Source organism: Phoenix dactylifera, chromosome 4 (genome assembly GCF_051530095.1).
Source record: "Phoenix dactylifera cultivar Ajwa chromosome 4, Ajwa_hap1_PhDact_Kaust_v1.1, whole genome shotgun sequence".
Classification (NCBI taxonomy): domain Eukaryota; kingdom Viridiplantae; phylum Streptophyta; class Magnoliopsida; order Arecales; family Arecaceae; genus Phoenix; species Phoenix dactylifera.
The window spans coordinates 41973660-41994709 of record NC_143193.1 but is presented as its reverse complement, the minus strand read 5'-3'; the positions used below and the strand labels follow the sequence as shown (position 1 = coordinate 41994709).

The 21050-nt window shown below is 37.5% G+C and overlaps 1 protein-coding gene across 1 annotated transcript; it reads left to right on the top strand.

Moving 5' to 3' along the window:
• The first annotated feature begins 408 nt into the window (after nucleotides 1-408).
• Nucleotides 409-19894, top strand: QS (quinolinate synthase). Its single transcript, XM_008795506.6, has 7 exons — nucleotides 409-1690; nucleotides 9655-9939; nucleotides 13932-14150; nucleotides 14364-14543; nucleotides 16922-17437; nucleotides 18850-19011; nucleotides 19459-19894. Exons 1-7 carry the CDS (start codon nucleotides 941-943, stop codon nucleotides 19531-19533), a joined length of 2187 nt encoding a protein of 728 aa, XP_008793728.4. The 5' UTR covers nucleotides 409-940; the 3' UTR covers nucleotides 19534-19894.
• The last annotated feature ends 1156 nt before the right edge of the window (nucleotides 19895-21050 follow it).

The window sequence follows — 21050 nt, the reverse complement described above, 5'->3', positions numbered from 1 at the left end:
TGAAACGGGCCTCAAAAGATCCCTCATGCCATATGATTTCCAGATTTATCCTTCACCACTATTCATTTAGATTCTATCAATTAAGGACTGGTGCAAAATAAAAGGGCAGGTGGGTGTCCGATGGGACTAAACTATTCTCAAATATTATAACAATAATTTTTTATTGTCACATTAGCAATGAAAATGCAATGATTTTTTAGTATACTTCTGTATTTTTTAGTCAACAATCTAAGACAATAACAGAAGTAAACCCAACGTGGACAAAATAACGATCACTAAAATATAATGAGCCACCCACTCCTGCACAGCCTGCACTTTGCCAAAAGCCGCCACAAAAGGCCAATACTACCACTGTATCAAATTCTAAATTCTTTTTCACATAAAAGCCCCCACACATAGATAAGCATCGACACTGGAGAAACAAAACAACGTCACCCTCCCCGTCGTCCATGTTTCTAGCTGACAAAAGATGCTTCGCCTTGGCTTCCTCCCCTCTCGTGAAGTCAAAAAGAAGAAAGATAGAAAGATTGGATCAAACAGGACCTTTTCTTTCTTCGCCTATTCATCATCAGTGGTTCATATCACCTTTCACTTTCATTTGTTCTCTAAAAATAAGAAAAAAGAGATAGAGGAAGAGATATTTGCTCTCTAAAATTAAAAAAAAAAATAGTAGGGGAGAGAGAGAAAAACTAACGAGAGTCGAGAGAGTAGTCCTATCTCCACCTCGAGCGGCTCAAAGCCAAAGGGTAGCGCAGCCCCCCCGGTTTCCTCCGACATTTCATCCCTTCCACTCCCTCCATATAAATAATAAAAAAATAACTATAAACTCCTCAACCTTCGCGAACAAACCCCGCCATTTTTTTCTCCTCAATCGATCAGAGAACGAAAGTAATAAAAGAGAGAGAGAGGGAGCGAGCGACTGAAAAAAAGGAAAGAGAGAATGGACTCCGCCGCTATCGCGAGGAGACTTCTCCGCCCGATTCCTAACATTAACCCTAACCCTAACCATAATTCCTCCTCTCCGTTCCTCTCCACGAGGTGCCGGCCATGGCGGAGGCCGATCTCCCTCTCCGTTCGCTGCCTCCAGACCCCCAACCCCAACCCCACCCCTCCCCCCAACCCCGGCTCCCTCCTCGCCTGCTCCGCCATCGCCGCCCAGGAGGCCTCCGCCGCCCAGGACCTCCCCCGCCTCCGCCTTCGCCGCCTCGTCGACGAATTCCGCTCCCTCCCCGAGCCCATCGACCGCGTCAAGCGCTTCCTCGCCTGCGCCTCTGCTCTCCCGCGCTTCCCCGAGGCCGACCGGGTGCCCTCCAACCGCGTCATGGGATGCACCGCCCAGGTCTGGGTCACGGCTTCCTTGGACGACCTCGGCCGCATGCGGTTCGCTGCCGATTCCGACTCGGAGATCACCAAGGGATTCTGCTCCTGCGTCATTTCGGTGCTCGACGGGGCGCTGCCGGAGGAGGTGCTGGACGTGAAGCCGGAGGATTTCGGGGACTTGAACGTGGTCGGGCTGCCAGGGAGGGCCAACTCGAGGGTGAACACCTGGCACAACGTGCTCATCAGTATGCAGAAGAGGACCAAGGCGTTGATCGCCGAGGGGGAGGGGAGGACGCCGGCCGAGCCGTTCCCGTCCTTGGTTATTGGGGTGGACGGGATTCAGGCGAAGGGGAGCTACGCTGAAGCTCAGGTGAGCTATCATAGGTTCTCTTAAAAGTTACAAGGTTTCTTCCTTTAGTTCTTTGGAAAGGAAGTCAGATCGGGGTTTTGTGTATGTTTTGTTGTCTGCAATTCAATATAAGTCATCTATGTTTCCTCTCATCTATTTTGTGTTACAAGTTGATTCCTGTGTGGATGTTTAGTGCAATGTTAAAGGCCTAAGTTTGAACCATCTGAGATTGCTTCTGCAAATATGTGATCACGTTTATTTATGTATGTGGAAGACAATAGTAGATGATCTTTTTCAAGGAAAAGTGGGTTTCTAAAGAGAAGCTGCGAGAATAAATCGAGTTAATATTCAAATATTAAACATTAATTTCCCTCCAGTACAGGTTACCGTCAGTATTTGCTGCTCTATGCTGATTGAATTTATTTAAAGTTAGTTGGCTGGATAGTTTAGTTTGCTTGGTTAAAAATAATTAGGTTTTCGCATATTATCTTACTTTTTTTCCCCCTATAAATGTGACTTTACAGAATCAATAAACTGTGCATGCTAAATTAGACAAAAGAAGAAAGAAAATGGACTTGCATAGTAGATTGTTGGAAATAAATATCCAGAAGAGTTTTGGGAGCTGTTTGGTTCATAAGAAGAGGAGGAAGTGTGGTCAATAAAAAAATGAAAAATGTCTTATGTTTACTTGGAGGTTTCAAAGAACAGAGATAGAAAAGTAGCTTTTCTATAGGAATAAGTTTTCACATTTTATGGAAAAGAAAACCCATGTGGATATGGAATAGTTACATTTTTCCAGGCTGAAAATTGTGGTATCTATTTTTTTTACCAAAAATATCTTTAAGCCATCATGATCTTCTTAGTAGCTATTTTTAATAGTTAATCCTAAACTATTAAAAATAAAAAAATACCACAGCATAAAAAAGCGGTAATTTTAATATAAAATATATTAATAAATATTAAAAATTACCACAATATAAAAAAGTTGTTAGAACTCTCAAAACTCAACTCAATAAAAAAATTTTAATTCCTATTTTTAAATATTTTAGATTTAAAAAATTTAAAATAGCAATTAAAAATTATTCATATGATGTTTTACAGGTATTTTACATAACTTTATTGAGGATATAATAGGTATTTTATATAATTTTTTCAAAAAAGTAGATGCTTAAACAAACATAAGTCACTTTAAAAAGTATGTTTCCTATGTCATTTTTTCATAGTCAACCAAACATGCAAAAATCACTTTCTCAGGTATCACATATCCAGGTATTTGCTTTTCAGAAAAAAATTCAGTGAGGTAAAATATTTTTCACGAACCAAACGAGTCCTTGGTAGACACCACTTTAGAAGGAATTGCAGTTATTATTGTCACAATTTTTCAACTACGTACCTGGATCATGTTCTAATTTATTACTGTTTAAACCATTTCTCAATTCAGCATATGGGATTTCAGAGCAAGTAAATATCCTTTTACTCCTGCCTAAAAATATGTAACACATAAATGCTGTATTGGATGCTTTTAGTCTGATAGTGCCTGAATAGTTTGAATAATATAGTAACAAAGGTGGGATGACTGTCTTTATTGTTTGTACCAAGGGAGACAGTTGTTATTCTATATCATTTTTTCTTTAAATATGATTACTTCTTAATGGCCTTCTATTATTACTACCTATTCTCAATTTTGTCGAAACTAGTGCATTTAAAGAAGTTTGGCTCTATACATCAGGTCTTGGATGGCCGCTAGTTTTCCCTAACTGATGCTGGAGTTTTTTGCAGTTTGTCTTATCTATTTTCTTATTTTATATGTGCTTCTTCAGTTTCTCGGATTTGTCGCAGAGCTCCTAAATTTCTGTCAATACTATGTTAGGGTATTGGGCTGTAGTTTCAGTCAGATAATGTGAGCTTCTTTTGTGGCTGTTAGCCATCTTGTATGTCCTTTCTACTGGCTCCTCATCTATGAGAAAAGCCAAAATTTCCTTTTTGTGTGTGTGCGTGTTGAGAGGTTGGCGGAGGGAGGGTTTCAAGGAAGAATCAGGAAGGACCCAAAATTTCATTAGAGGATCTGTACAAATTCAAGGGCCACGTGGATGCTGATGATTGTGAATGATTATCCCTTTATGTTTTTCTGTTTTTGTTATTTCTGATCCTTTATTGTATGTAAAATTCTTTAATTCTTGGACAAACAAATTCAGAGTTTAGGTACTTGTTGTATGGTTGTTAACTTGTTAATATGCAACAGTGTGTTGATTTTGTACCCATCAGCAGTAAAATGTATTCTCAATTTGATTGAAATAGATGGTTCAATTTGTTAGGATTAGCCATTTTTCAGTATGAGTATCCAGAGGTGTTTCTTGTTATGTAATGGTTCTGCTTGGATGAGCCATTTTTCATTTAAGATGTTGAAACCATGGCGTTTCTCAATTTAACTCTATTAAAAAGTTGTTTTTTATAAACCATAGTTTTGCTACAGTATCTCTGATAATGTTTGCATATCTGCCTATGCTGGTTCTTATTGGCCCGTAGCTCTCCTGGTTACGAAGAACCTTGAAGTTTTATTTACAAATTTTATTTTTCTCTTTGCATCTGAAGAAGCTCCTGTGTAAGGTGATTTATCTTTATGCTTAAACTTTTTTGACTGAGATATTTGGGTTTATCTCATGAGGAGGAAAGTTGGAAAAGATAGAAGTGGGCCAAGATTTCCAAGATCCCAGCTGATATTTTAGGAACTAAGATATCAAAATCTCGGTAAATATAGTAAATCAATTCTATATTGATTTAAATATTTAATAGTAAAAAAGTAATTTATGATTTAAAAAGATTAATTAGGAAATATTGGCCAACATTTAGTACTGCGTGGTTGATATATTGGAATATCTTAGTTTGTATCAGCCGAAATGGTGACAGGATGCTGATTTATACATTACTGATGGGTGCCTTAGCGAACCAGCATCAAAGCTGCAACTAAAATCCTGGATCTGTATATGAGGTCTAAGACTAGGTAACTCTTTTCCTGGATATTCTGAGTTGATAATTTGAGAGGGCTGGTGATGGTAATATGCATAGAGGTTTTCTTTTCATTCTTGATGGTGATGTGAAGTTAATTATGTGCATCATGCATGTAAGACATCAATATGATGTGAAGCTGAAGGAGATTGGTAGCACCACTTTAAGTTTCCTTATGCTTGATGTTATGGAAATATCACTTAGTTTCAAGTATAGTATTTAAAAGGATATATGTATTCAAATGTTTTTGTTGGCTGCAGTATTATAAATAAGCTGGTAAATAGTGGCTTTTTATTGGTAAATAGTTAACAAGTTTCATCCAACTTCACATATATTTTGATTCTTTATCCACAAGCTTGTTTAAAACTAAATTAAGTAAATTTTAGCACTGGAATTGCATGATGGTTTTTTGGAGTTTGAGGTGGTGGATGCTTTTGACTCTCAAAAAGTTGGTAGGTGATAATACTTCTAGGTGTTTGAACTTTTGTTGGGCCAGAATTAACTAGGGAACCCTTTTTATTGGTCTTAATTATGGAATACAGGGAAACCACTTGCCATGTTTGTGACTTATCAAATGCCACTTAACAGATTTCATGAAACACTTGATTCATAAGATGTCTGAAATGCAGGGACAAATGCCAGTTGAAGTCTGATAAGAAATTAATTGCTTGGAGGGTTGAGCTTCTGTCATCAGGCACAAAGATTACCTTCAAACTCAACCCTTTGAAGTTATGGGTTTATTTTCTTTGTATCCTTTTGAGTCCTTTGCTGCACTTTAGGTTGTTCATCTTGTTTTAGACAAACAGATCATCTGATTGGGAGAGAAAGAGGAGAAGTTTAAAATTGAAACTTGGTGCACTTGTTGAATATGGGTATGCTTTTTATATATTAACGCACCTGGAAATTCACACTTGTTAAGGTATGGAATGATCTGTTGAATATGTACCTATTGAGCATTTTTGTCATTTATGTATTTGGAAAATGATAGATGATAAGATTTGTCTTGGAAGGAGAGTGACAAAGTATGACTCATGGAATAAAGGTATTGGGAAATTTGATCTACTATTTAACATTTTCTTGAAGCCAGCCAGTGTTGTTTGGACAACTTTCTCGCATTTGAAGAGATTGCTGGTGTCTTAAAACTCCACTCAACATGACATGTGAATGTTAAATGCAGGTAAAATAAAACTAAAGAATATCAATTGAACTACCAGAATAAAATCATGTTTTCATATACTGCCAAGAACCATTTCCTCGGTAGTATATAGATTTTTAAGTGCTCAAAAACCCAGAGTTTCATAAATATGAAACTAGATTTTCTCAAACTGGCTCTTGATTTAAGTACATCAGTTTTAACTAACAAGCATACAAAGAAGGCAGTACCGCCTGAACCATCTAGGACGGGGCATACTGAGCCGTATTGAGGGCAGACCAGCACGGTTCTACTCCTCAGTTCGAGAAACTGACGAGGGAGGGGGAGAGAAAGAGAGAGAGGGAAAGAGAGAAGAAGGGAAAGGGAGAGAGAGGGAGTGGGAGAGGGAGGGGGAGGAGAGAGAGGGAGTGGGAGAGGGAGGGGGAGGAGAGAGAGAGGCTGAGAGAGGGAGAGAGAGGGCTTTTGAGCCCCCTCTCTTTCGGCTGGCCCCTCTTTTGAAACAAAATAGGGGTGCCGACCCTGTTTTTTGGATTTTTTTTTTTAAGCGAAGTCGGCAGTTGCTATCGACTTCACTCAAAAAAAAAAAAAAAGGTCGGAGCCCCTGTTATAGAGAGGCCGGAGGAGAGGGGGCTCGAAAGGGCCCAAAACTAACATCATGAATTGGGAGGATGTCATTCTATTGAGCTGAATGAAGATCATTAAGTTCTTTATCTAGATGTTGGGTTATTGCGATTTGGAAGTTTTTCTGTACATTCTAGAAAAAAAGTTATTTTTGTTTCAAACCTGATCTTTCCTACATCGAGGTTTATTTTTGAAGCACTAACAAGAAGCCTTTGATGAGGATCCTACAGTCTTATGTAAGTGAAACTATTTAACAACTTCTCCTTGTGGTTGATTTCTGTGCATAGTTATCGCAATTTGGATTTTAGGATGAAAGTTTCGAAGTGTAGAGGTAAATATAAGTAAATCATGATGAAAATTTTCAAAGGGATTTCTATCACTCATTTGCATAGGCACTTTAATTTCAGAGCGTATGTTACACAAAACGCACATGGTCACCCACAGCATGACTGTTTGAGAACTTGGAATCTTCTGAGATGTCAATCAAACATACTTGGATTATGAATCTGCGAGTCTAGTAATATTTTGTCCATATCTTTAAATACATGCACCAAGAGATGTGCAAATTGCATAGCTCCAATTTTTTCCCATTGCATACAATGTAAGCCATCCATCGTTTTTCTTCATCAGTATCCTTACCATTTATATGTTTTTATGTAAGAATGGTTGATCATATGGGTTGATGTTCTTTCAGTCTTAGATGACCTAATTTGTGCTAAGATAAAATCTTGGTACCATTGAAATTGTAATTTAAGGATACTTGTTACATACATTCAAGGTTGTCAATTCTTGAAGGTGGTCCTGAGAACGTCCCCCCTAAAGACCAAAGCAGAATGCCTAGGCAGCCAGGCAGGTGATTAAAGCAAAAAGGCACTGAGAATTAATTTGCTTCATGTGTTTCTGTATATAGAATCATAGAGATACGAAAAGAAGGAATGAAAAGGAAAAAGAAGGGAAGAACTGAAGGTGATAACTGACCCACCTGTTGCCTGCTTCCTGCCTTATTTTTTTGTGTTTGGAGGAATGAAGCAGCAAGAGGATTAGAGGGAAAAAATGAGAGAAAATGACTGGAGGGGGGAAATGAAAACAGGGTTGGAGAGCAGAAATATAAAATAAAAAAAAGGGAAAAAGGAAACCAGACATGATGGAGAGGGTTCAACGGGACTGCTAGAAAGAGTTAAATGTTGTACTTATATTTGTCTGATTAGGAAATGCATATAGGAATGGTTGTGATTAAGGTCAGAGGAATTGATATCGGGCACCGTACTGGTTTTCCGGCAGCACGAGTCGGTACGGGCTGTGCCGGGCTTATACCGATAGAGGAGAGGGCACGGTATTGTGGGAGAGAGGAAAAGAGAGAGATAGAAGGGGGAGAGAGGGACGCCGGTGGAGGGATGGCGGAGGCCGTGGGAGGCGAGGCCACAGGAGGCGAGGCCGCAGCCGGTTCTCCTGTTTTGAACACTTTAAAATCACAAAATTTTTGAAGCCGCGGCTGGACCTCTATTTCGCTCGAAACAGGGAAACCGGCCGCGACCTCGCCTCTTGCAACCTCGCCGGCCCTCCATCGGCGTCCTGCCCTCTCCCTCTCCCTCCCTCCCCCGCTTGCTCTCTCTTTACTTCTCCTTCTTCGGCTCCGGCAACAGGTTTCGTTTTCGTTGCCGGAACCGTACCGGTAAGCCACCGGTATGGCTCGGAACAGCCGAAATTGTTCGGTTCGGGACGGTTCCGCCGACCATGGTTGTGATCCTAAAATAATATCATTTTATGTAGTTAGAAGATGCGCTTTCAAGTTATAATAAAAAATGCACTTCACTTCTTCACTTCAAGTAATATTTATATACTCAAAGATTAACAAGCTAAAAATATAATGCCTTTAATAAATCAAAGAATAAAGTGTTTTCTTGAGACAGTAGCGGCCCTTAGGCAGCTAGGCACCCATCTAGGCACTTAGGAATCTGCCTTGTTTGAGATCGAAACCCTAAAATGCACGTACTGGTCCGCATTGTGTGGCATTGCTCAGTACACTTTTCCATTTTCTTCTTCACTTTTCCCATACCACCCCCTTAACATGGTATGTACTGTACCTTGTGGGTCCATGCCTTGACCCCTAAATCTTTGGTTCTATTTATTTACTGGCATTGAAGGCTCAGTTATGATACAAGAGTATTACATGAAAACTGTGTTTTTGGCTTATTGTAATTTTATTTGCTTAGAATAGCAACATATCAGTAATATGTTTGTCTTTTATTTATATTCTCGAGTTTCTCTCAGTAAATTGACCATCATGATAATTTGGGTTGCATATTTCATCCCTTACACTAAATTTTATTTGAATATGACACCATTTTGATTTTTTGATACAGAGATATCATTTGTTTGCAACCCTATGACCTTTTGTCACCACATTTTATCTTGTTTGTTTATATTCTGGGTGTCTTTTTACTGCTATAGGTTGCAACTGCTATCAACCTTTCTTAAAATTTTGCATTACTGAAAGCAATATTGTTTAAAGAAAAACTTAAAATTTTGATATTTTATGGAAGGTTTAGCGCACGAAAATCATCTTTTCAGACTGATTTATTGAATGAGTGGAAACTAACTATTCTTTGACCTCATCTTAAAATTTCTTAGCTAACCTTCAGAAGCACTTTTTTGGAAATGGAGCTTGAGAGAATGAGTGTGACTTTGCTCCATCACAATCAAAGAGACCATATCCATTAATGATGATTACTACTCTATTATTCTGAAACCTTATTACCGGTTGTACATATTCGTAGATTGTCTTCAATGGAAATAGATGTTTTTATCAACCAAGATGTATTGTTGACTTGGATCATATATTATGTGATTTGTCTTTTATTAGGCATCATGTTAAATGAAAATTTGAACAATTTTTGCCTTTTGATATATTGTGTTAGATTTCCCTCTTTCACTTTCAACTCTTTCTCTTGTCTGTATACTGTTAACATGAGTTCTGGTTTGTTTGTCACAATAACTGTTACTGCTGTTTACTAGTCACAAAGTTCTTGCTGGCACTTCCATAATCTTTATGTCTTAGCATAACATAAATCCATATACCTAGTGTTAAGTGTAAGACAAAAAGATGAACAAAAGCTCTGATAGACATTAACTTCCTGTTAAAAGGAGATTCTGTTTTACTACAATCTAGTTCCAACACAAACAAAAGCTTCGTTTGTGATTGCAGGCAATGTTTCTATCTCCTAATGAGTTGAAGATTAAGGAACTTGTTAATGTGCTGAGGGAGAAGAAAATTGGTGTTGTTGCACACTTTTATATGGACCCAGAGGTCCAAGGCATCTTAACTGCTGCTCGGAAGCAATGGCCTCACATCCACATATCTGATTCATTAGTAATGGCAGATACAGCTGTCAAGATGGCAGAAGCTGGATGCCAGTATATCACTGTACTTGGTGTGGACTTTATGTCAGAAAATGTTCGTGCAATACTTGATCAAGCTGGTTTTGAGAAGGTATTTCTATAACCAAATTATATTATTTTTATTTTAAGTGTATCAGAAAACATTGCTTGTTTTGCTTTTTGTACATATTCAGTTGTTTAACATAAATACATGAATATTATATGCCCTCCACTTATCTTATAAAAACCACATGCATTTGCAAGGAAAAAAAAAACCTAGATGCTTTGCTCAAAATCTGTCTGGCAGTAGTTGAGTGACTGACAATTTCTTATGATTCATGATTAGATTCTATGTGCACCTTAACAGAGGTAGTCTTGTATGAAAATATCATGCTTGTAGATATGCTAGTATACATGCTAACACCTGACCATTGAAAAGTGGGTGAATAATGTCTATTATTTTACTTTCATAACTGTAAAATGGAGTTGGTATCAAGGGTTTGAGAAGAGGCTAGTTGAATATGGAGCACTTCTTTTATTTGATGCTACAAAGCAAAAGACTTGGTGTTATGGACATTCACCCCAGGCATTTAACTCCGAGATGTTCCCACACTTAATATTTGATTTATGCGCTCTATGAGGAGATATGACGAAATAATCCTCCCTATTTTTGCTTTATAGCAAAATAGATATGGTGATTTTCCAGTTGCAGCAGCTGATATAAAAATCGATCTTTGTTTCTTGGTTTTTATTTTTCAAAAATACATTCTTTAACTTTGCTTTTAAGTGGATAATTATGCAGTTCTAGTTTAGATTTATTCAGAAGATTAGAAGACAAGATCAAAAGAAGATAATAACTTGAGTGGAAGGAGAATTCTATTATTTAGTAGAAACTTACAATTCATAAAAAAGTGATAAGAGTAAGAAACATGGCCTAGGCAATTTGGAGCTAACCAACTACCCATGTCCGGTCTGATGTAAATTAGGGAGAAGATGAGAAGGAGACTTGGATTAGGAATAAGATGGAGGCATGCGATTAATATAGCTTAAGTCCACAAAGCCTAACACAACACCTAAGCTCAATTATAGAATCACGAAGAATGGAATAAGTCTGTGCAATGACACTACATGCTGGTTGATATAAGTTATATTCATGCCAAATTTGGAATGTGGATAATGTCAAAAACAATGAGTGGTGCTAGAAAGTGGAACTGTACTGCCATTCTGAGAGACTAAAATAAATTGTATATTAAATCTGAAAGTTAGGAGAGAAAGTTAATCTGGTACAGTTTCTTAAATACATCCAAATCAAGAAGCCAAGCAGATCTGATACACCAAAGAAGATAAACATGCTTGAGGTGGAAATTGAGCTAGAAACAAAGCCACTAGTGTTAGTTATGGCAACAAATAATCCATTTCATGCAGTGAAAGTGCTAAAAAATATTCATTTAAAGGGACTCTATGGCTGAAGAGGAACCTTGAATGCCCCTGGTGCAGCAAAACAAGCAACGATTGGAGTTTGGATGATTTCCTTTTGGAAGAACCGTCAGTGATAGAAAGTTTCTAAATTAGCAAAGCTTTGGTGCAACCTCATCCTAATGAACTTGGCATTCTCATCTTGATATTTCCAGCAGTATGGTAGTGGCAAAAGGAGCTGTTAATGGGTCTCATTGATTATGATGGCTGATGTTGTTGACATTGATACTTGGGGCTGGCACAGCCATGATGAAACTTTGCATACATAGGAACAAAGTGTGGGTGTTCCAATTTTTGAACACTTGGTGCAACAAAGAGGTTCCAAATAAGAATGTAACTCCGAATAAGATTAGAAGTAGAAACAAGAGAAAACATCCAAATAGGCTAAGTAGTTTTATAACTGCAGAAAGTCATTTGATAGGGGATCATTGATGGGGCAAAATGCCAAAAAGTAGAATTCAGAAAGCCCATAAACCAAAGAATAACAGTTTAGCTTTAATAATCCTCCAATAACAGTAAAACTAAAATACTTCACCAGAGAGGTTATAGAACACTAGCCAGCGCCAATAAATTAGAATAAGAGAGAAAAAAATGAAAAATGGGTGTAAAATGGGTTGTAAGAGGTCAAACACCAAGAAAATTTTGCCAGAGTTATTACATGGCAAATTAATTTAGTAATCTAAGAAAAAAAATTCCAAGAGAGATTTTGTCCATACTGTTGGATTTTGTTAGAAATTGTTTTGTGTATTAATTGAATCTCATGAATCACAGCACAACAAGTTTGAGAATCACAAGGCAAAACTAGTGAAACATTTGAAGCAGAATGGAAAAGGAAGAAGTCTTAACTGTTAAATCTGATTGGATTTGAATCCAACTGGTAGGTTATGGGTGGTCAGCTGAGTGGATGAATTGGTCAAACTCAGTTAGCTGATAGTTCTGATCTTTTTACTATTTTGAAAAGAGATAGGTCAAAACAGCCCTAAGAATTGCAACCTCATAGAAATATGGAAAGATATGATTGAAATATTTAAATCAGGCATGAAGAATGGCCAATGGATGGGATTTTAATTCTCTATCAGGCATCTTATAGGAGACATATAATGCTTTGGAAATTCTGTACTGAAGTCTGATGGTTTTGTAAGATTGTCCACAGTTCTGATGGCCAGGTGGCTTTCAACTTTTAAGGTGGAAGTTCGCTGACATGTTCGAGCTATGATAGAAGACCCTGGTTGACAGTGCTGCTGCTATTTTCTCTTTTGGGATATAGAGGTGCCAGATGGATAAGCGAATATTTGATGATGCTTTTTCAAGCTCTCATATGTAAGTTTGGGCTCCACTACCATGTTAGTTGGAGAACATGCTCAACAAGATCCAATAATATATGCAGGGATGTCAAACTTGGTGCCTAGGCACCTGGGTGGTCTGCCTAAGTGCCTCGAGAGGCTGAACTGCTAGGGCAATGGCTGCTTAGGAAGTTCATACAGTATTACTTAACCCCTTACTTTGTAATTGCCCATCCTTTTTTTATTAATTTTGACTTTTTTGTGACTTAAAGTATAGGGAGTGAAAAAAACCATAACTTATAACTTTCATAATTCAGAATCCCTCAATGCACCTGATCTACCCTGCTCCTTTCTTTCAATGCACACTAGGGTAAAGCTGCCCTTCACTTTCTGCCACCTGCTTACCCAGCAGTTTGCTGGTTGCCATCCAACTACCCAAAGTAAGTTTTTCCATTTTTTCAATTTTCCATTTTCTCCAATATCCTCTGCTTTCCTTCTTCACCTTCCCTTTTCTTCTTCATTTTTCTTCTTCTCTTCTTCTCCACTTCTTCTCTTTCTCTTTTGATTGTTCTTTCTTTTCTATTCCTTCTTATTTTCTTTCTTCCTTCCTTCATTTCTTTTGTCCAGATCTCTTCTTCCACTTACTGTCTTTATCTTTTTCTCATATTCTTTCCCCGGTTTTTTCCTTTTTCTTCTTTTCCTCACTTTTTCACTTGGTTTTTTATCTGTTTACCCCTGTCCCCCCCCTTGTATTTATCTAGTTGGTCTCATATGTGATGAAATGATGCCTTGGTTTTGATTAATCTTCCTCTTATAGTTTATTGGTTTATTAGGCTATTTGTACTTATGACTTAAGGTTTATTAGGTTATGTATACTCATGATTTTGAAAAAAATGGATTAGTTGTTTTATGTTCTATGTTCTAACCTTTTATGATTTTTTGTCTTTTTTTGAAAGGACTACCTGAGACAGAAGGAAGTCAGCCTAATCACCAAAATGGTGCATAGGCGGTAGGGGCCCCTAGCGACTAGGGACTGGCTGTCTTGACGACCAAGAATATATGCGACATATGCTTTCCTGCCTTAGCAACCCTGGTCATCATGGTTGCAAACATCCTGGCATGTCAAATTCAATTTTTAAGAACAACAAATACCATTCAGTAGCTGTATATATTAAGCACCATACTCTGATTGTAATCTAAGAGGACAACATACTTTGACAAAAGCTCCCTTTAGATTGTTTAAATTATCTTCTGTTTGTCTTTATCATTCAGTTATCTTCAAACAAAATTGACACTTGATAGAAAAACACCAAGTAGGATACTAAGCATGACAGACTTCATGCAGGTTGGTGTATACAGGATGTCAAATGAACAGATTGGTTGCTCTTTAGCAGATGCTGCAGCAAGTCCAACATATATGGATTTTCTTGAGGCAGCCTCAAAGTCACCCCCTTCCTTGCATGTGATCTACATAAATACTTCCTTAGAGACAAAAGCACAAGGACATGAACTGGTGCCAACTATCACTTGTACATCTTCTAATGTTGTGCCAACCATATTGCAGGTTGGTAAGCTTTAGATCACATTTCAAGACTTCATGACCGTATTGCTTATTTGTTTTTGCTAAAAGGCCCATAATTTGTCGAATATCCTACTTTGTTTATTGCACTTCTGAAGTAGGCTAACAATTACTTGCTTTTTCCTTGATTATGTGATATATGTATTTATTATTGTTCTTTAATTCATCTATAAGATCCGTGATAAAATACCTTCTCAGGCATTTGTTCAAATACCAGATCTAGATGTCTGGTATGGTCCTGATTCCTACATGGGTGCGAATATCGCAGAGTTATTTCGCCAAATGGCTAGCATGTCAGATGAAGATATTGCAGAGATACATCCAGAACATAATAGGAACTCCATAAAGTCACTATTACCCCGTCTGCATTATTATCAGGTAAATCAAATCCCGTTTTGCGTGGCAATCTGCAGTCAAGTGACTTTCAATCGATATATCACTTTAGCATTTTCAGTAATAACTGCATTTCTTCCCTTTTTGATTCCTTCTGTTGATCTAATCTTTTTTCAATTATACATTTGCTCCTTCGGAGTTCCAGTTTGTTACTTTCAAACAACCAATCTGCTTGAATAATGTATGTTCTGCTGCATATTCAAGATATGTTACTTCCTACCTGTCTATTGTAACTACATCGCTTATTTATTCATAGTGAACAGTTGAAGTGGTTTTTGACATTGTCCTTCTTCTAAATGTGCTTTCGTGGAAGCAAGTCTTGAATAATTTTCACAACATATTAACATTTCTAATGTTTGATAATACATGCAAATCAAATTCTTCCAAGTTATTTCGAAATGCTTATGGAAATGAACATAAATCATTTCCAATTGAAAATTTAGGACCTAGTTCACCTAATTCTTAGTTGCTTTGACATGGAAGTTCTTTTGTACCAGACTTTGTTGCAATAGTATGAATCTGGGTCTTTAAAGGCTTGATATTTTAAAAATTTACTATTCCCATCAAAGATTTACATTTCACATACTCCTTGATAGCTCTAGACTATATATATACACCAAAGTAATATTTGTACTACTGAAAAATTATTGGGTGCAACGGAGAGGTGTTTTAGGGTATTATGTGTTCGAAACATACCCTGGTGACTTGAAGGGGCAAAAAAGCAACAGAGCTACAACAAGACCTACAATACTGTATGGCTCAAATTTTGGAAAATAAAAACTTAATGAGGGTTCAGGCAAACAAGATGTAGTAGGACTAAGAAGCTTGAGATGGATGTGGTAAAATTAGGAATCCTAGAATGAGAAGTTAGTATGAGAGGAGCTATAAAAATTGCAGAATTTAAACACAAAGTGATGGAGAGTTGATTGAGATGCTATAGGCATGTATAATGAAGAACTAAGGGAGCTCCAGTAAGGAGTACTTCAGTCTTTGTGGAAGTTTGTAGGAAGAGGAGAAAGACCTAAACTGACATGGTTGGAAGTTGTGCGAAGGAATATGTAAGAGCTTAAATTACATGAAGACAGCCCTAAATAGGAATGCTTGGCGAATGAGGATTCATAAAACTCATGTGAATAGTTGGGAAAAAGCTTGATCATTATGGTTATGAGAACACAAGGTGTGAAATTGGCTGGTTAGTGAAATGAGTTCCTATATGAGAAAATGTGCAGGTGCTTGAACTGTTCGTTCCCAAAGCTCATGTGATGATGCATGTTAGAACCCTAGTATACCATCGAAGTGGTAATAGAACTGGAAATTACAGAGAACAAACACAAAATGCAATTCGAAGTATTGTAATTGACAAACCGGAAACTTTCCATTGGCAGAGGACTGAAAATCTCAAGGAACCTTATATTACAATTCCAAACACCTTGGCTTTGTATTAAGAATTTTGATTTTGAATCCTTTTCAACAATAACAATCACACAAATGAAATCACACTTTTCTTCGTGCATGCCTTCTGGCATCTCCTTTTGTTATGTGCATCACTTAACCATTGTTAGAGTGATAACCTCCATTTTTCATTACTATTTATTAAGGTCTTCCAACATGCATGTTTCTCATCCTAACTTCTCAATTTGTCCAAGGATTTTGGAAAATTGATATTTTTGTAATGTTATTTTAATATTTTAATACCTCTATTATTGGCCAATCTCAACGAAGAATAAAAACTCAATTTTCACACCATTATAGTGGGAAAATGCATTATTGGAAGAGTCCAATCTCTAATAATCTTTAGAGTTGCACCTAGGAAAACTTCGTAAATATCGACGCGTCTGATATCTGTTTTGGATATGTATTTGACACAGATTCCAGGAGTCGGATAAAAGCGTCCAAGTAGAAGACTTTATCCAAGGATATTCTTTTCCTATTTAAGAGATTTCTGAACATAATGTTACAATGACTGTTACATTTAATGATTTGATAAGATGGATTTCTGATGATTTTTATTTCATGCTATGAATACCTGAATACTGTTGGTGACAAAAACAGATGGACAAAAGTTGAGGTAGAATTGTTGGAGGTTTTTTGTAGGGGAAGAAGTTCTATATAGTTAGGTGTTCTCCACTGACGATGAGTTGAACTGCTTTGATTAATTGGGTATTAAAACTTTTGGTGGAGACTTCTATGGGGATATTTCATACACCATCCTAATATGACTGATGATATTTTAGTTAACAAAAAATTGTTGATGTGAAACTGTGGAAATTTCAATCTCAAATTTATTATCCAGTGAATCTGATTTTCTTTTTTGGTTACTTTAGTACGATTTGTGTAAAATTGCTTATAAATTTATTTCACAGGATGGTAACTGTATTGTACATGACATGTTTGGGCATGAAGTTGTGGAGAGGATAAAAGAACTCTACTGTGATGCATTCCTAACGGCCCACTTTGAAGTTCCTGGAGAAATGTTCTCTTTGGCAATGGAAGCAAAGAGGAGAGGAATGGGAGTTGTGGGTTCTACCCAGAATATATTAGATTTCATTAAAATTCGGGTGCAGGAAGCTTTGGACAGGAACCGGGATGATCACCTTCAGTTTGTGTTAGGAACAGAGTCAGGAATGGTGACTTCCATTGTGGCTGCAGTTCGTGGATTACTAGGTTCCAGTGAGTCCTCTTCTGGAAGAGCAAAAGTTAAAGTTGAGATTGTGTTCCCAGTCTCATCAGATTCAGTGTCAAAAACCTCAGTGAATGGATCCCATGGGCTGGATTCTATTACAGCAAATGATCTTGCTAAACTGGTTGTTGTTCCTGGTGTGGCAGCTGGTGAAGGATGCTCCATTCATGGTGGTTGTGCTTCTTGTCCATATATGAAGGTCAGCATCTCTTTACTTGTGATAACCTGCATCAACTCACAATTTCTTTACTTATCCAATGATACATGATAGAAACTTATATATGGAAATACTGAGGCATGTAGCAGCAGCATGCAATTTTTTTTTGGTTCAAGACTTTTTTTTATCCCCTGTATTTAAACTAGTCTTTGTCACATCATGACGACCAGGATATGCTAGTTCCTTAATAAAAGCTGTGACTTACAAAATAGAATTACAGGGGACCCTCCTATGGTACGGCTAGTTTCTACCCAACATACAATTTAATAGCCTTCTCAAGGAAGAATATCTAAAAGACGTCTAGCTACTTATGTGGATGACTAGCATACAAAGTTCGACCATGTCTGGGAAATCATCACCATCAGCTAAGGCCACTGAAATCAGTATTTTAGCCTGGACGCTTGTCAGCTTTTTTTTTTTTTTTTTGCTTAAAAAAAGGGTGAAGGGGGGGATGCTTTCAGTATTATCATTGGATTTTTACCTCTTTATTTTTCTTTTCTTTTTTTTCCCCCTCCCTTGCTCTGTACTAGACTAGTCACTCTTTCTCATATTCAGCCTATGATTGTAATTTAGGGTGATTGTAATTTAGGGTTGTGTTAGGGGTGTCAAATTGTGGTATGTATGAAAGATTATTTTATACAAATGTGAGATGCACCTGGAAGGGTTTATGTGCTGGAGATATCTGTTTGGTCACTAGTTTGGAGTCTCCAATCAGATACTGCTGAGACATGCTGTCGTATCTGGAAAAATATTGGGATCATGTGAGGTGCACTTGAAATGGTGGATGTAGTGGAGATGCTTGTTCACTAGATTGAAGTCCCCATTGGGATGGGATAGCTGCTGTATCCAGAAAATTTTGAGATCATGTGACTAGACTAATCCTTTCTTCTTCCACCACCTCCTCAACTGAATCGAAGACTTACAGTACTGATCTCACCCAGGTATGGGACATCATATGGAATGAATAACTGAGCATAAGACACCTAGTACTATTGATTAATCACCAGCATGATACTTCCTACGTTATTATGAGATATATGATGTAATGGCTTGAGTGTGTGAAACATGTTCTAAAGGCGAACAATATTACAAATAGCTAAGTAACACTTGGATGCATCATCCATATCATCACGAATAATCATTTCATGTGATTTAGTTTCTTAGCACTGTCATCTTGTAATCCAAAATGTTTTCTGAATGTTTTGAGGGTTTTTTTCTAGATAATATCATGACCATTTTTTTCTATGATTATATTTTGTCTTTAAGAAATATTGCTTCAAGACATTGCTGGTGTAATTATTCTTTGATCCAGGAATGGAGATACCATCCATTTTATAAGCATTGTGTGGTTAGGACCTTTTAAAAACATATAGTTACTTGTCTTTGGTTTGCAGATGAACTCCCTTAGGTCGCTATTGAGAATTTGCCACCAACTTCCTGACAAAGACGGTACTCTATGGGCCTATGAAGCAAGCAGATTCAATGCAACAACACCCCTTGGAAAATCAGTTGCAGAGGTCGGGTGTGAGCCAATTCTGCACATGAGGCACTTCCAGGTTAGCTTCGAAGTTTTTGGACTCCGTTCCCCCTCAATAGTGTAGCTGCATTACATAGTCTATACTCTGTACTTGCAGTTTAGCCGGCAGCATCAAGAACTTTGATGTGCAAGACAAGATCATAGTCCTTGTGTGAAGGAGTGTCTCTTGCTTGCTCTTTATCCTTAAATCTTCTAAATCTTTAGATCAGAAACATGTTTCCATATATTTTTGGGCTTGTTCAAAAAATTATGAAATTTATCTCTTTTGAGAGAAAATTATGAAACTTAATATAAATATGTTCTGGTTGAAGTTGACATCCTGTTCCCTCCCTTGGGATCTCATTTATAACTAATGAATAGATCATAGCGCATTGTTAAACTTTTATCTGATGCAATCAACTGGAGCATTCTACTTGTGATTTCCCTAATATTTTTCTTCTTTCTTCTTATTTTTGGAAACTTCCAGGCAACAAAAAGATTGCCAGAAAAACTTGTCCATCAGGTTCTCAAACAATCAAGTGACGGAGCAGCAGTATCATGACAGTTGATCTGTGATGTGATGCTAATTTATGATCTGAGTTTGACTGCAATGCCTTTGTTCCACCCAAGTCACAATAAGGATAGCCATCCTTCAGCAATGCTACTCGAAAACACAAGACTTGGTGTTGTATGAAGCAAGCCAACCTGTGTTGCTTGGCTTTGCCAGTCAGTTTTAAATTTTGAGCAATGCCACAGGAAATGCTTAATCTGTTGTACAAGAACTGTTCTCCACCTGTTTTGTTTGGGTTCTCCTAATTTTGGTTCTCAATTTTGTTTGGCCTTTCAGTAGTTAAATGTAACATTATTTATAGTTCTGCACTGGAGGAATTATATCACAAGTTGTGAAATGTTTTCAGTAGTCAGCAGGCTTTTACTACTATATGTGAGGGTGGTTCACATCGGTTGCATCCCAGAACCGTAAAGGAAATGCCCTAGCGGGAACAGAAAAATGCTTCGTCCAATTATAACTGATTTTTTCCTGAACTGCCCAAACCTTTCCATGCTCGCTCAAGATTGCAGATGAGCTTTCATCCTTAGAAATTTCTTTCGGTAAACCAAGCAGCATGAGCAAAGGTATTTTATTGATAATGATCAGCTGATCAGTGTTTGTCCAGACGACAATTGCAGCTTGTGGTGCTGCTTGTTTTGTTTAGAATGGACTTGTCGAACGCTTTTTGTCCGATTCTGTGCTGCCTCTGAATCAGGCTAGTGAGATGAAGAAAAGCTTATGAACTTTTGGACCGGTGGGCAATTAACGAACTCATGAGCTCTTGGAGTCATGGACCAACAATGGCAACGGTAGGGGAGTAGATGAATAAAAGAAAAAAATAAGAGGTGAAATTTTTAGCATCCTCAGGCAAACCGGAAAAATCCAAGCTGCAGCTGCAATCAGTTCTACACGTCATGATGAATTGATGAAGCCAGAAAAGCAATTCTATTGCAAGATTTTTGAAGGCCTGGATCCTCAAGTGTCTTGGTTGGTGGCCATGACCGGATCAAGGGGAACTAGGGGTCCAGCATCTCGGCCAATATTATAGGACGAGATATTAAAATCTAGGTCAATATGATTAATCCAAAACTAACAACTATATTACAACATTAATTTGTATTTATTTTATAAAATTTACTTAGAAGAGGCAAAAATATGGTTGAAAAATATCAATCGATAAGGTGATATATTTATATCATATTGGTGGAATTTCTCTGCTTATATCAGCTAACATATATAAGCTTAAGATGTTCAATGTATTGTATCGAAGGGTGCATATGATACTGATGCAAACCCAGATCTTGGCTGAGAAGAAAGCTTTGCACTGTTTTAAGCCGGGTAAGAATTGTCCAAAGGAAGCTTGTTTCAGATCACAAGTCAAAGGAACGCTTAACTTTGAGAGGTTCAATGCCTTTCCAAATGGGACTTTGTCTTTGATGGCTGATCCGACCAATTGAAGAAGTTGGGGATGCAAGTTAAACAATCCTGTATTTTTAAAATAATGAATTTATACACCAAATACCATTAGT

Excerpts from the sequence above, each read along its gene's own strand:
- QS (XM_008795506.6), top strand. The coding sequence starts at position 941 with ATGGACTCCGCCGCTATCGCGAGGAGACTTCTCCGCCCGATTCCTAAC. Across the intron at positions 1,691-9,654 it reads GGAGCTACGCTGAAGCTCAG|GCAATGTTTCTATCTCCTAA; the intron begins GTGAGCTATCAT and ends TTGTGATTGCAG. Across the intron at positions 9,940-13,931 it reads ATCAAGCTGGTTTTGAGAAG|GTTGGTGTATACAGGATGTC; the intron begins GTATTTCTATAA and ends GACTTCATGCAG.